General features: G+C 43.6%; 1 protein-coding gene across 1 annotated transcript; it reads left to right on the top strand.

The window, feature by feature from the left end:
• The first annotated feature begins 1,222 nt into the window (after window positions 1-1,222).
• CLRN2 (clarin 2) lies at window positions 1,223-10,206 on the top strand. The gene is made up of 3 exons (XM_045997930.1): window positions 1,223-1,630; window positions 7,247-7,426; window positions 9,749-10,206. Exons 1-3 carry the CDS (start codon window positions 1,378-1,380, stop codon window positions 10,012-10,014), a joined length of 699 nt encoding a protein of 232 aa, XP_045853886.1. The 5' UTR covers window positions 1,223-1,377; the 3' UTR covers window positions 10,015-10,206.
• The last annotated feature ends 689 nt before the right edge of the window (window positions 10,207-10,895 follow it).

The following is a 10,895-nucleotide window of genomic DNA, read 5'->3' as shown; positions in this document are numbered from 1 at the left end:
AATCATCAGGATAGAACATCTCTCGTCCCTCGCCTGCCACGAAGGCTTGTTGCAGCGTTGTGGGGGCCGGGGTGGGGGGGGGGGGCAACAAGCATCTGATAAAAGCCTTCTGTATGAGGAAAAGCGCGACACAAGCTTCAGAGACACTCTTGTTTATTTTCATTACGGTGAGACCATAGAAGTGAACCCCACTATAGGGAAGGAAACTAACGTTTCCATTCCCATGTCCCTCTGGCCCCTCACTGTATTCCAAGTGAGGTTTCTGGAACTCCTGTCCATTAACAGTGCAAACTCCTGAATCCCCCTCCAGACCTCTGTGACCAAATAAACAATGTCCTGTGCCACTTCTGCCAAATGTGACTCCCCAAAACTATTGAGAGTTGCTGTTATCAGTCTCACATGACGTCAAGTTGGTTACAGTAATAGACTAAAAATCAAAATTGAAAAGCCACATTATAAGATAGAAGGTAGGAAATATTTCATTCCTCGTGGCTATACATTAAAAGAAAAAAAAAACCACAGATTTTCAGTATTAGAAGTAAAGCCCCTGACAAGGTGATCATTTGCTAACACATTAGAAAAAGACTTTTCTTTCCCATTTCAGATGACACAAGGTTTTTGGTGGGGGAGGTGCTGTTGGAGGACAGGAATGTGAGTGTCCGGGTCCAGGCTGCCCCATTCCAGCCACAAGCTGACTCCTGCTGCAATTTACCCACAGCAGATTCACCCAGTGATAAATCCAAGCATCATATAGCCTGTCTACACATTTCAATTAAAAGCCTTGAGAACAGAGGTCATCCCAAGGTATGAATAATGGTTCTGGAGATCCTGACAGCAGTGACATTTCACAGAAAGAAATGCCCAGGCACACAGCCCTGAGCTTTGACATTTGACACCACGCATTGTGGGCGGCATTCAAGTGCTAACCCTTACATGCTCAGTTTCCTTCTATTGCATGCATTTTTTTGAGAATAGTTAGTGTTTCTTTATAGTCAGATCTACCTAGTTTTTGCCTGCTAATAACTTCCTGGCCATCAAGAGGTCCACGCCAGGGTTATTTAAATACCTGAAAGGAACAATTAAACCCGCTGTTGAAATAGTAGTCTAGTGGGAGATATACGGTTACTTCCCTCAGTAACACACTCCTCTACACTTGAGTCAGGTGAAGGCGGTCTCTGTAGAAACTTCCGGATGTGCTGATAGTAAACATAGGCTGTGGAGGCAGGCAGTGAGGGAGGACCAGGAGATGCACTCGAAATCCTGAAATGCCGTGTTTGGAAGAGCTGACCCTGGAGCAGGAGACTGCAAAGTGTCCAGAGAATGCCGACCACCCTCGCCACCCCTGGGACACCTGCAGGATAACCTGCACCCACTAGAATGCCTGGATGGTTCAAAAAGGCGTGGTATGGGCTGGCATCATTACTCAGCTTCTCCTCCTTTATCCTGATCGTTGTTGCCCTGGCAGCACCCCACTGGCTGAGTGGGAAAATCCTTTGTCAGACTGGAGTGGACCTGGTCAACGCCACCGACCCAGAGCTGGTCAAGTTCATTGGGGATATTTACTACGGGCTCTTCCGAGGATGTAAAGTGCGACAGTGTGGGCTCGGGGGCCGCCAGTCCCAATTCACGAGTGAGTATATTTGGGGTACACAAGCTGTTTTAGGGCACTTTTTTTTTATTTGTAAGAGTGTTTATGTCTAACTGTGGAATTTCACTTCTGCCTCAACTTAAGGCACGTTGACATTCCTATTCAGCACCAAGAACATTTCTTTCTTTCCTGCAGAAGCTTATAGAAACATTAAAAATGGGGATTTGTATACTTCTGTAGTTCACCTCTATTAGAAATAACTATTAAAATATTGAGTGCTTACAAGTATCAGACATTCTGCTAAATGTTTTACATGGCTTCTCTCTTTTAAGCCTTAAAACAAATTTATGAAGAAGGAATTATTAATGTTTCCATTTTTCAAAGGACTGCATTGAGACTTGGAGAGGTTATATAACTTGCCTGAGGTCCCCCAGCCAGGAAACAGCAGAGCCAGACTTCAGACACATGCCACGTGACTGGGGTGTTCTCAGCCAGCCCAGCACGCTTCCACTTCTATTTACATAAAACCTCCACAGGCTGAGAACAGGCAAAGAGGCTGTGTGCCCGGGCTCTGGAATCACACTACTTGGGTTGAGAGCCCAAGTTGGGTGATCCCTGGAGGGGAGCCCCTGGGGCAAGACACTGACTGCCCTCCATGAACGTGAGCAGTCACGGACATCTGTTGACATCCAGGGTGACGTCAGAGCTGCTCTGGGTGTAAATAGAGCAGAAATCCAAGCCCAGCTTTATGAAGGGCCTTCTGGGAATCAAAAAAACAAAGCAAAAAAAGTCAATATTCTGTGAGTTTTTAGAATCAACTAGAACGCTCATGAGAACAGTGTCCTACACAAACATAATTCATCAACATAATGCAATGCAAGGGAATAAGGATTTTTACTCATTTGATTTCTATATTTAAGAATTGTAGTTTTTAGAATCCTACTCAGGGTTAAGTATCTTATTAAATACGTAAAGATAGGGGCACCTGAGTGGCTCAGTGGGTTAAAGCCTCTGCCTTCAGCTCAGGTCATGATCCCAGGGTCCTGGTATCCAGTCCTGCGTCGGGCTCTCTGCTCAGCAGGGAACCTGCTTCCCTCTCTCTCTCTCTTTCTGCCTACTTGTGATCTCTCTCTCTCTGTCAAATAAATAAATTAAATCTTTTTTTAAAAAATACATAAAGATAGAAACCTAAAGACATTAATACAATAATATGAGCTGGCATCACTTATATACATAAAAGAAATACATATTTGTTATGGATATTCAGGAAAAAAATCTCTGGGAATATTTATATTTACCCAGCAATTAAATTGGACCAAGGGTATTGGAAAAATAGTTCTATTAAAAACATTACACACACACACACACACACACACACACACACAAATGGAAAACACATATACATAAAGAATTAAAAATAAAGGTCATCAAAAGGAGACCATGACAATGATACACACTGGGTGATTCTGCGTTGTTTGCTTTAAAAGACATCACTTGGTGAGACAATTGGAGGAACTTGAATGGAGTGTCAGGATTGAGTGGCAGTCATGTGCTAGCATTAACTCAATGATTTTGGGACTATGGTTCTGTAAGGCAATCTCTTTCTGAATGAAATAGATCCTAACGTACTCAGGGATGCAGAGACAATTTACCTGCTGTAGTTCAGGAGAAAAAAACAAATTCTTTTGTACCATTCTTACAATTTTTGGAAGTTTGGGATTCTTTCAAAACCACACACACACACACACACACAACTGAGGGAGAAAAGACACAATTTTTAAAGAGTCAGTATTAATGGAAATGAAAGAACCTCATGAAGGAAGTTCTCAAGCTTGAACAAGGGAGTGACAATTAAAAGCAGCACGATTCCAGAGACTGTAGTCAGACAGTGCTTAGGGAATATAATAAAAATAGCCCCTGGTAATTATATAGCATATAGCATTATATAGCATGATGTATCACGTGACCATGATAACTGCCCTCTTACATACTAGATAATTTATCTGTTATGTTTATTATTTATTATCTGTCTCCACCCCTTTAGCTATGTAGTGCCATGAGGGCAAGGATCTTTCTTATTTGTTGATGATCTCAAGCCCCCAAAAGAATGCTTCAAAACACTGGCACTCAAAAACATTGGTCGAATGAATAACAATAATTACTTTTTTAAAGGTTTTATTTATTTATTTGACAGAGAGAGAGATCACAAGTAGGCAGAGAGGCAGGCCGTGGGGGGGGGGGGTGCGGGGCGGGAAGCAGGCTCCCGGCTGAGGAGAGAGCCCGATGCAGGGCTCAATGTGGGGCTCAATTCAGGGCTTGATCCCAGGATCCTGAGATCATGACCTGAGCCGAAGGCAGAGGCTTAACCCATGGAGCCACCCAGGCGCCCCAACAATAAAGTACTTTTAAATTCATCTGTTCTGAATGTTCCTGTGCAAGACACCAAACATGTGACCCATGCTACACTAATCCTCCACAACCCTGCCCAGTTAGGAGAAAACCAAGGCTCAGTGAGGTTAAGCAATTTGCTGAAGGTCATGGAGCCCTGAATGCTGGAGCCAGACCACAAACCAGGTTAGTCTGATCCCAGACTTCCTACTTTCCACCATGTTGCTCCTTCTGGAATTTGTGACCGGTGACTTTCCCAAAGCTAGGCATCTCCCTAGTAGTCCTTACTGTTCTCCTAGAATCCAGCAAAGGGTCGTGGGGAAGTGGTGGGTGAACGGGGATTCCTAGGGGTGTGAGGTTCCAGGGTGGACAGATCCCACTAGAAATGACTGAGTGGTTGCCCCAACAAACAGAGAGTATATTAGTTCCCCGGAGCTTCCCTAACAAAGTACTATGACAAACTGGGTGATTTTAACAGTAGAAATGTATTCTTATAGTTCTGGAGGCTAGAACTCAGAAATCAGCTTGTGGAGAGCCATGCTCCCTCAGGAACCTATGGGAGAAAGAGCCTTCCTAGCCTCTTCCAGCTCCTGGTAGCCCCAAGGGTTCTTGGCTTGTGGCCATGTCATCCCGTCTTCACATGACATCCTCTCCATGTCTCTTCACATGGTCTTCCCTCCACGAGTTTGTGTGTCCAAATTTCCCCTTTTATCAGGACACCAATCACATTGGATTAGGGCCCATCTTAACAAATCTTAATTAGCTCTTAAATACCCTATTTCCAAATAAGGTCATATTCTGAAATGCTGGAGATTAGGACTTCAACCTTTCTTTTTTGTGGGGGATGACAGGGAGAGCGCAGTTCAATGGATAATAGAGGATGTGAGGTGGCAGTTGGTAGGTCTAGCATAATTTAGGAATCCCCAAGCACAAATACCATTTCTGGAGAAGGAGCTGAGGCAGATACCGGCTTTGCAGTAGAAGGAGCCCCGAGGAGAATAGACAAAGACTGAACCCTTCCACAGCAGTGCTGAATAAACCCCTGCCATCCCAGCTCACAAGAATGTAAACTCCCTCTGCCAGAAGCCAGAGTAAAGGAGCACTTTCTGTTTGTCCACTGGAGGAACTCGTCCCTTTCCCTCCTCTTCCTTCCCAGAGGGATGCCCCCACAGGAGACAGCCCCCTGGGGGTTCATCTAACACAGTCTGCTCTCTACAGCACCAGAAGTGTGCAAGAATCATAAAAGATGTTTTAGTACCAGCTCTGGGTAAGACAACGTTCAAGAATGTTTAGTTTTCCCAGCTGCCCTGGGGTGTCCCAGAGGAGGGAATATAAACTTCCATTCACAGCAACTTGGGTTTGAATCTCTCTGAAAATGTTCACTGGAGCTGAGCTACGCTGTGTTGGCTGGTTTTGCACTGCTGCGGGTCAAGGACAGACTTGTGTCTATCACAACATTCACTCATGCAGGGCTGAACATTTGAAAAATTAAAAAAAAAAAAAAACCTAAGGGACACTAAGAAAGGAGAGAAGCAATGGTTAAAGAGAAACCTTGCAAGAAAAATTCCTTGGAAAGATGCTCAGGTTAAAGTTTCTGATGCCCACAAGATAACCACCTGGAGATAAATACAAATGGAAATACTGAACTGGAAAGAAAGATAGATTAGAACTAGGATGTAAATGTGGAGTGTCTGGAAACTTCTCAGTGGAAAGAATTTTGAAGGGAGAAGGACGAATATTTAGTTCTCAAGCTTGGGAGGCACCAACCTTCTGTGACTACAGGGAGGTGGGTGAGCCAACAAAGAGCCAGAGGGGAACGGGGTTCAGGGAAGTGAGGTGGAACCAAGAAAGCTTTGAGTCCTGGCTCCCCATGGGGGACAAGAAGGGGCTGATCGTGACATCAAAGGATGAAGCAGGGAGTTCAAACTCATCCTGATTTGACCAGGAGGTGCTCAGTAGAAACCCTGGAGTAGCTGCAGAAGAAGGGGTATACTTGGGCTTTCTTTAGCTTCCATCATTTTTAATTCTTCAGTGTGATTACTGAAAACAGCGATCTAAACTCCATATATCATATGGCATCCAGGATTATAATCTTATATAGAATTTAGAGTTACCTTGCCCAAAGATAAGAGACTTAATGCCCAAACCTATATGGATATCGATTTAATAAAATCTACCTTACATCCTTGTCACAAGCATTGAATGACATAATGATGTAAAGGGTTTGGCATTTGACATGGCTGTGCTCAGCAAATGTTGGTTACCCTCAGTTCATATGCAGTTATTGCTACCCCATTATACTCATGAGCAAACTGAGGCTCTGCGGAGTCATGTGACTTTTCCTAAGTCAGAGAGTAACAATAGAACTGCAACAGCCCCAGCCGCCATCTTGAGAACTCAGTCTTTCCCAGGCAGTATCTGCCATACCGTATCATTTACTTCTCATGGCTACTGTGTGGTAAGCAATATAGAGGAAACATACAAATTAAGATGTCACTAAATTATCCTGCTACATGAATATGGAAAATTAATATTCTAATAGAGTATGATGCACATGAAAAATAAGTGTCCATCATACGTGGGGAAAAATGACTACCTTGCCAAGGGATCCAAGGTAATGCTCCTAACTTCCTATCAGTGCTTATTAAGTGCTATTATTATTCCCATGCATTTCACTTGATCCACTCAACAATCTGGTAAGATGGGTAGGGGAGGCAGGGTTCAGAGGATTCTATTTTATACCTGTGGCAAATGAGCGAAACTGGGATTTGAACCCAGATCTTTGGATGCCAGATCTAGGCTTCACTCTGCTAAGCTCTTCTACACTCTCCACAGATGTACCTGAAACCTCCTGTACCTGTCTGATTTAATGAAAGCAACTCTCTCACCCAGATTACATCTTTTCAGTTGGCTCTCTTTGACTGACTCTCTTGTCCACCTCCTTTGCTAAAGAGCCACCATCTAGGGCTTCTGTGCGTTAGCTCACACCAGATCCCAGGGCTTTTGAAGCCAGTGCAGCTTAAATTGCCAGCCAAGGCACATTCCGATTTTGCATCCACTGCAAGAAAGAGAGGACTATTGGCCAAATGAGAAGTGGCAAATCTGGGGTCCATGCGTTCATCTCAAGAAGTCTCCTGCTTTTTGAAAACCCAGACCTTGCAGCCTTGCCCTCTCTCCACTCTAGTGAAGCCTTGAGGTAAGCAAGCCTGGACTGTATAAACTTGAGCCCAGCTCTGACACTGAAATATTGGCTGTGTCTTCTCTTCCCAGTCTTCCCACACCTGGTGAAGGAACTCAATGCAGGCCTCCATGTGACAATTCTGCTGCTCCTCTTCTTGGCCTTGGCCCTGGATCTGGTCAGCATGGGCTTTGCCATTCTCAACATGATCCAGGTTCCATACAGGGCAGTCAATGGCCCCGGGGGCATCTGCCTATGGAATGTCCTTGCAGGTAAGGAAGGCCCCCGGGAGAGAAATTCATGTCCACTGCCACCACCAGGCGAGTTCCAAGTAGGTAGGTGGAAGGTGTGCAGGAATTAGAATGCCCATCTCAGTCTTTACTTCCCTACTCTATAACCTTCCTCATGGGCATGAATGACCTCTTTACTGAAAGTTGCAGAATCTCCATCACAGTAAAGAGCCAAATTGGTGGCTTGCATGAGTGGCTGAGGACGTGGAGCAAAGAGGAGAGGTGGGAGTAAGAGGAGAAGGGAGAAGAGAGCCGGGGGTGGAGGGGGGAAGAGAGGGCACTGTGGGTGGAGGGGAAGAGGTGAGGCCACAGCTGTGAGGGTGGGAGGGAGCCTTCCAAATGACAGAAAATGGGGCACCTGGCCTCTTTTATAGGCCTCTTTTCATTTAAAGCTCACAACCTCCTTATGAGGCGGTATCATTAGACCCATATTTACAGACAAAGATCCTGAAGCTCAGAGAAGTTAAAAGCCTTACCCAAGGCCACACAACAATAGGTAGCAGAGGTGGGAGTCCAACCAATGTACAACTAAGTCTAAGCCCTTTGTCTTTCCTTTAATCATGGTATCAATTATAACCATCATGATCTATTTTCCGAGACAAAAAACAAAAGTGTGTGTTGATTTGGGATTATATTTTACTCCCAAATATATTTAGATATAGATATATGTATATGTATATCTATATATTTATATATAATATTTTATATTATAATATCTTATATAATATATATTTAATTCATGTTTAGCATTTAGTTATGCACTTAAAAAGCCATATGCAAAAAAATAACAAGATTCCAAGAAATGAAGCTGTTTCCGAAAACCTCAGTCAAATGGTCAAGGATCATCATGGCAATAATCCATCCCTATCTTTGCCTTACACAGGGTGACCAAAAAGTATACAAGGAGATAATGTTGTTTTACCATGTATCGTAATGTCAGTAGATCAGTTACTGTGTTTTTGCCTGCATTTGCAGACCACGACCATCCTATAGAATTACTTATATACTGGCTGGCCCCTACCAGACTGCAGGTGTCTTGGCTCCATCCGCATGAACCCTCCTAGCGGCTGACATGTAAAAAGTGCTCAGTCCTACGATTAAACAAATGCTCCTCTCTGTCAAGTTACTGCTTCAGAGAGATGGCGCTCTCAAGCACTACTGATGAGAATATTTTAAAAAGGCAGTTCAACAAAACTTTAGTGTTAAAAGTGTTAAAAGGCATAAAAATAATATTTTTTTAAAGATTGCAGAAGGAGGGGCAGAGACAGGGTGGGAAGAGAAGCACACTTCCCACTGAGCGTGAAGCTTGCGGCGGGTCTTTTTCCCATGACCCAGAGATCCCCACCTGAGCTGAACCAAGAGTGGAGCTCAACCAGCTGAGCCACACATGCAATCCCAAAGTATGAATATTTTTTAATTAAACCAATCCAAATATGGACTTATGCTAAGGAAATAACTGGAAAAGAGCACACAGATGTATATAAAAAGGTGTTCACTACAGCACTTTATAGTAACAAAATGTAGGAGAAATCTAGATATCCAGAAATAAAGTCATAGTCAATTAAACTTAATTAAATTGGTTAAGTATGTTGCTTGAAGAACACATTATGCATCAGTTTGAAGTGGTGCTATAACAGAATACTTAACAATATAGAAAAATGTTCAAGTAAAGGGGGGAAAAGAGCATTACACAGTAAAAGCTTCAGAATACAATTTTGTTAAAGAGGAAGAAATGTAAAGAAACACATTAAAATGTTCAAAGTGTTTATACGCAGATTTTAGGATAAAAGTGAATTTGTATTTTCATCTTTGTGACCTTATGGTGTCCAAATTTCCTTTAACAAAGACATAATAATCTAAGCAAAAAGCGTGATAAATGTGTTTTTTAAATATTAATTAAAACCAACCCGTAGAAAAGCAAAAAGGAAGAGAGAGAGAACCGCCCAGAACACGGAGGTTGGAAGCAACAGGTATGAAAGTGAGTGAAGTTTGGAACCATTCCAGATTCCCCTGTCTGCTTCCTCTCCTCTTTTTCTCTTACCTCCTCTTCTTACCCTTAAGACGGAAAGGGAATGATTAAAGGGTGGTTAAGGATCATTACAGACTTCTCACCTTGGAGTCCGGAGGTAGATCCCCACGGTGGGGGTAAAGTTTGCTTGAGGAAAAAAAAAATTGTTGTGTCACCCTAAGAATTTTTCATCCCAAAGCAAACGTTGTCGCATGTGCCACAGAAGTGTCTTCTCGCAGATGGCCAGTACAGCCGTACCAAGGAGCGCTGAATGAGGGTGACGTTTTGGGTTGCAGGTGGAGTCGTGGCATTGGCCATCACCAGCTTCATGGCCGCGGTCAAGTTTCACGACCTCACCGAGCGCATCGCCAACTTCCAGGAGAGGCTCTTCCGCTTCGTGGTGGTGGAGGAAAGGTACGAAGAGTCCTTTTGGATCTGTGTGGCCAGTGCCTCCGCCCACGCTGTGAACTTGGTAGTGGTTGCCATCAGTCAAATTCCGCTCCCGGAGATTAAGACCAAAATCGAAGAGGCCACGGTCACGGCTGAGGATATCCTGTATTGATCGTCTTCTGCGGCTCACACCCTTTCCTGAGTCCGTTCTGCAGTGTGAACGGGCGCCGCATTTTGCACACAGGCTTTGCAGTCCAGAGCGCCCCTGTTCTGGAAAGTATGAAGGAGAAAGTGGAGAAAGGAAGGGTGGTGCCTGGACCACAAAAGAAAGCTTTCCCAAACTGGCATCTCTGCCCTTCCCTCTCACTGACTTTGGAATTAGAGACTCTTCTACTTGCCAACTGTGTGGACACTGGACAATTCACTTAATTCCTGCTTCTCACTTTCCTCATCTGTAAAATGGAGGTAATAAGACCTCGTAAGATTGTGATGAGGTTTAAATGGGCAATATGTTGCCAACCTTTGAATCAATATATGTATCTGGGATTAGAGTTCTACAGATAAAAGGTAATGAACACTCCAATAAATGTCTATAGACCCCTGTTCTGTTCCACACAATATGAGGGGTGGAAGTAAAGAGGCATATGGTAACACCCCTGCCCTCCGGAAACATTTAATCCTTCCACATGACAGGCATCAGATAGCAACAATAACACTAAGAATGAAAAATAATTGCTTTTTTTTTTTTTTTTTTTGGTTGTTACTATATACTGGACACTGATCTGAGAGTCCTGCATATATGGGGTCCTCACTATAAATTCAGATTGTTGGTACTTTATTTCCATTTTATAGACAAAGAAACTACTGTATCCAGAGATCGGGTAATTTGCTGAGGTCCAGAATTCAGTTGAGGAAGTCTGGAACCAAACTGTATGCTTGCAACCACTTTGCTAACCTGCTGTTGGATGGTCAAGCAGTAGGAACGCGATGTGATAAATGTTATGACAGTAGGTGCGTGAAGGACTGAGGAAAGGAATTCATTCTCCTGCCTGG

This window comes from Meles meles, chromosome 2, assembly GCF_922984935.1.
Source record: "Meles meles chromosome 2, mMelMel3.1 paternal haplotype, whole genome shotgun sequence".
In the NCBI taxonomy this organism is placed as follows: Eukaryota; Metazoa; Chordata; class Mammalia; order Carnivora; family Mustelidae; genus Meles; species Meles meles.
This window is presented reverse-complemented; position numbering and strand designations above follow the sequence as displayed.

Bases quoted from the DNA above. Each gene is read 5' to 3' on its own strand.
- CLRN2 (XM_045997930.1), top strand. From the start codon at position 1,378: ATGCCTGGATGGTTCAAAAAGGCGTGGTATGGGCTGGCATCATTACTC. The intron at 1,631-7,246 runs GTGAGTATATTT...TTCTCTTCCCAG, and splicing joins CCGCCAGTCCCAATTCACGA to TCTTCCCACACCTGGTGAAG. The intron at 7,427-9,748 runs GTAAGGAAGGCC...TTTGGGTTGCAG, and splicing joins CCTATGGAATGTCCTTGCAG to GTGGAGTCGTGGCATTGGCC.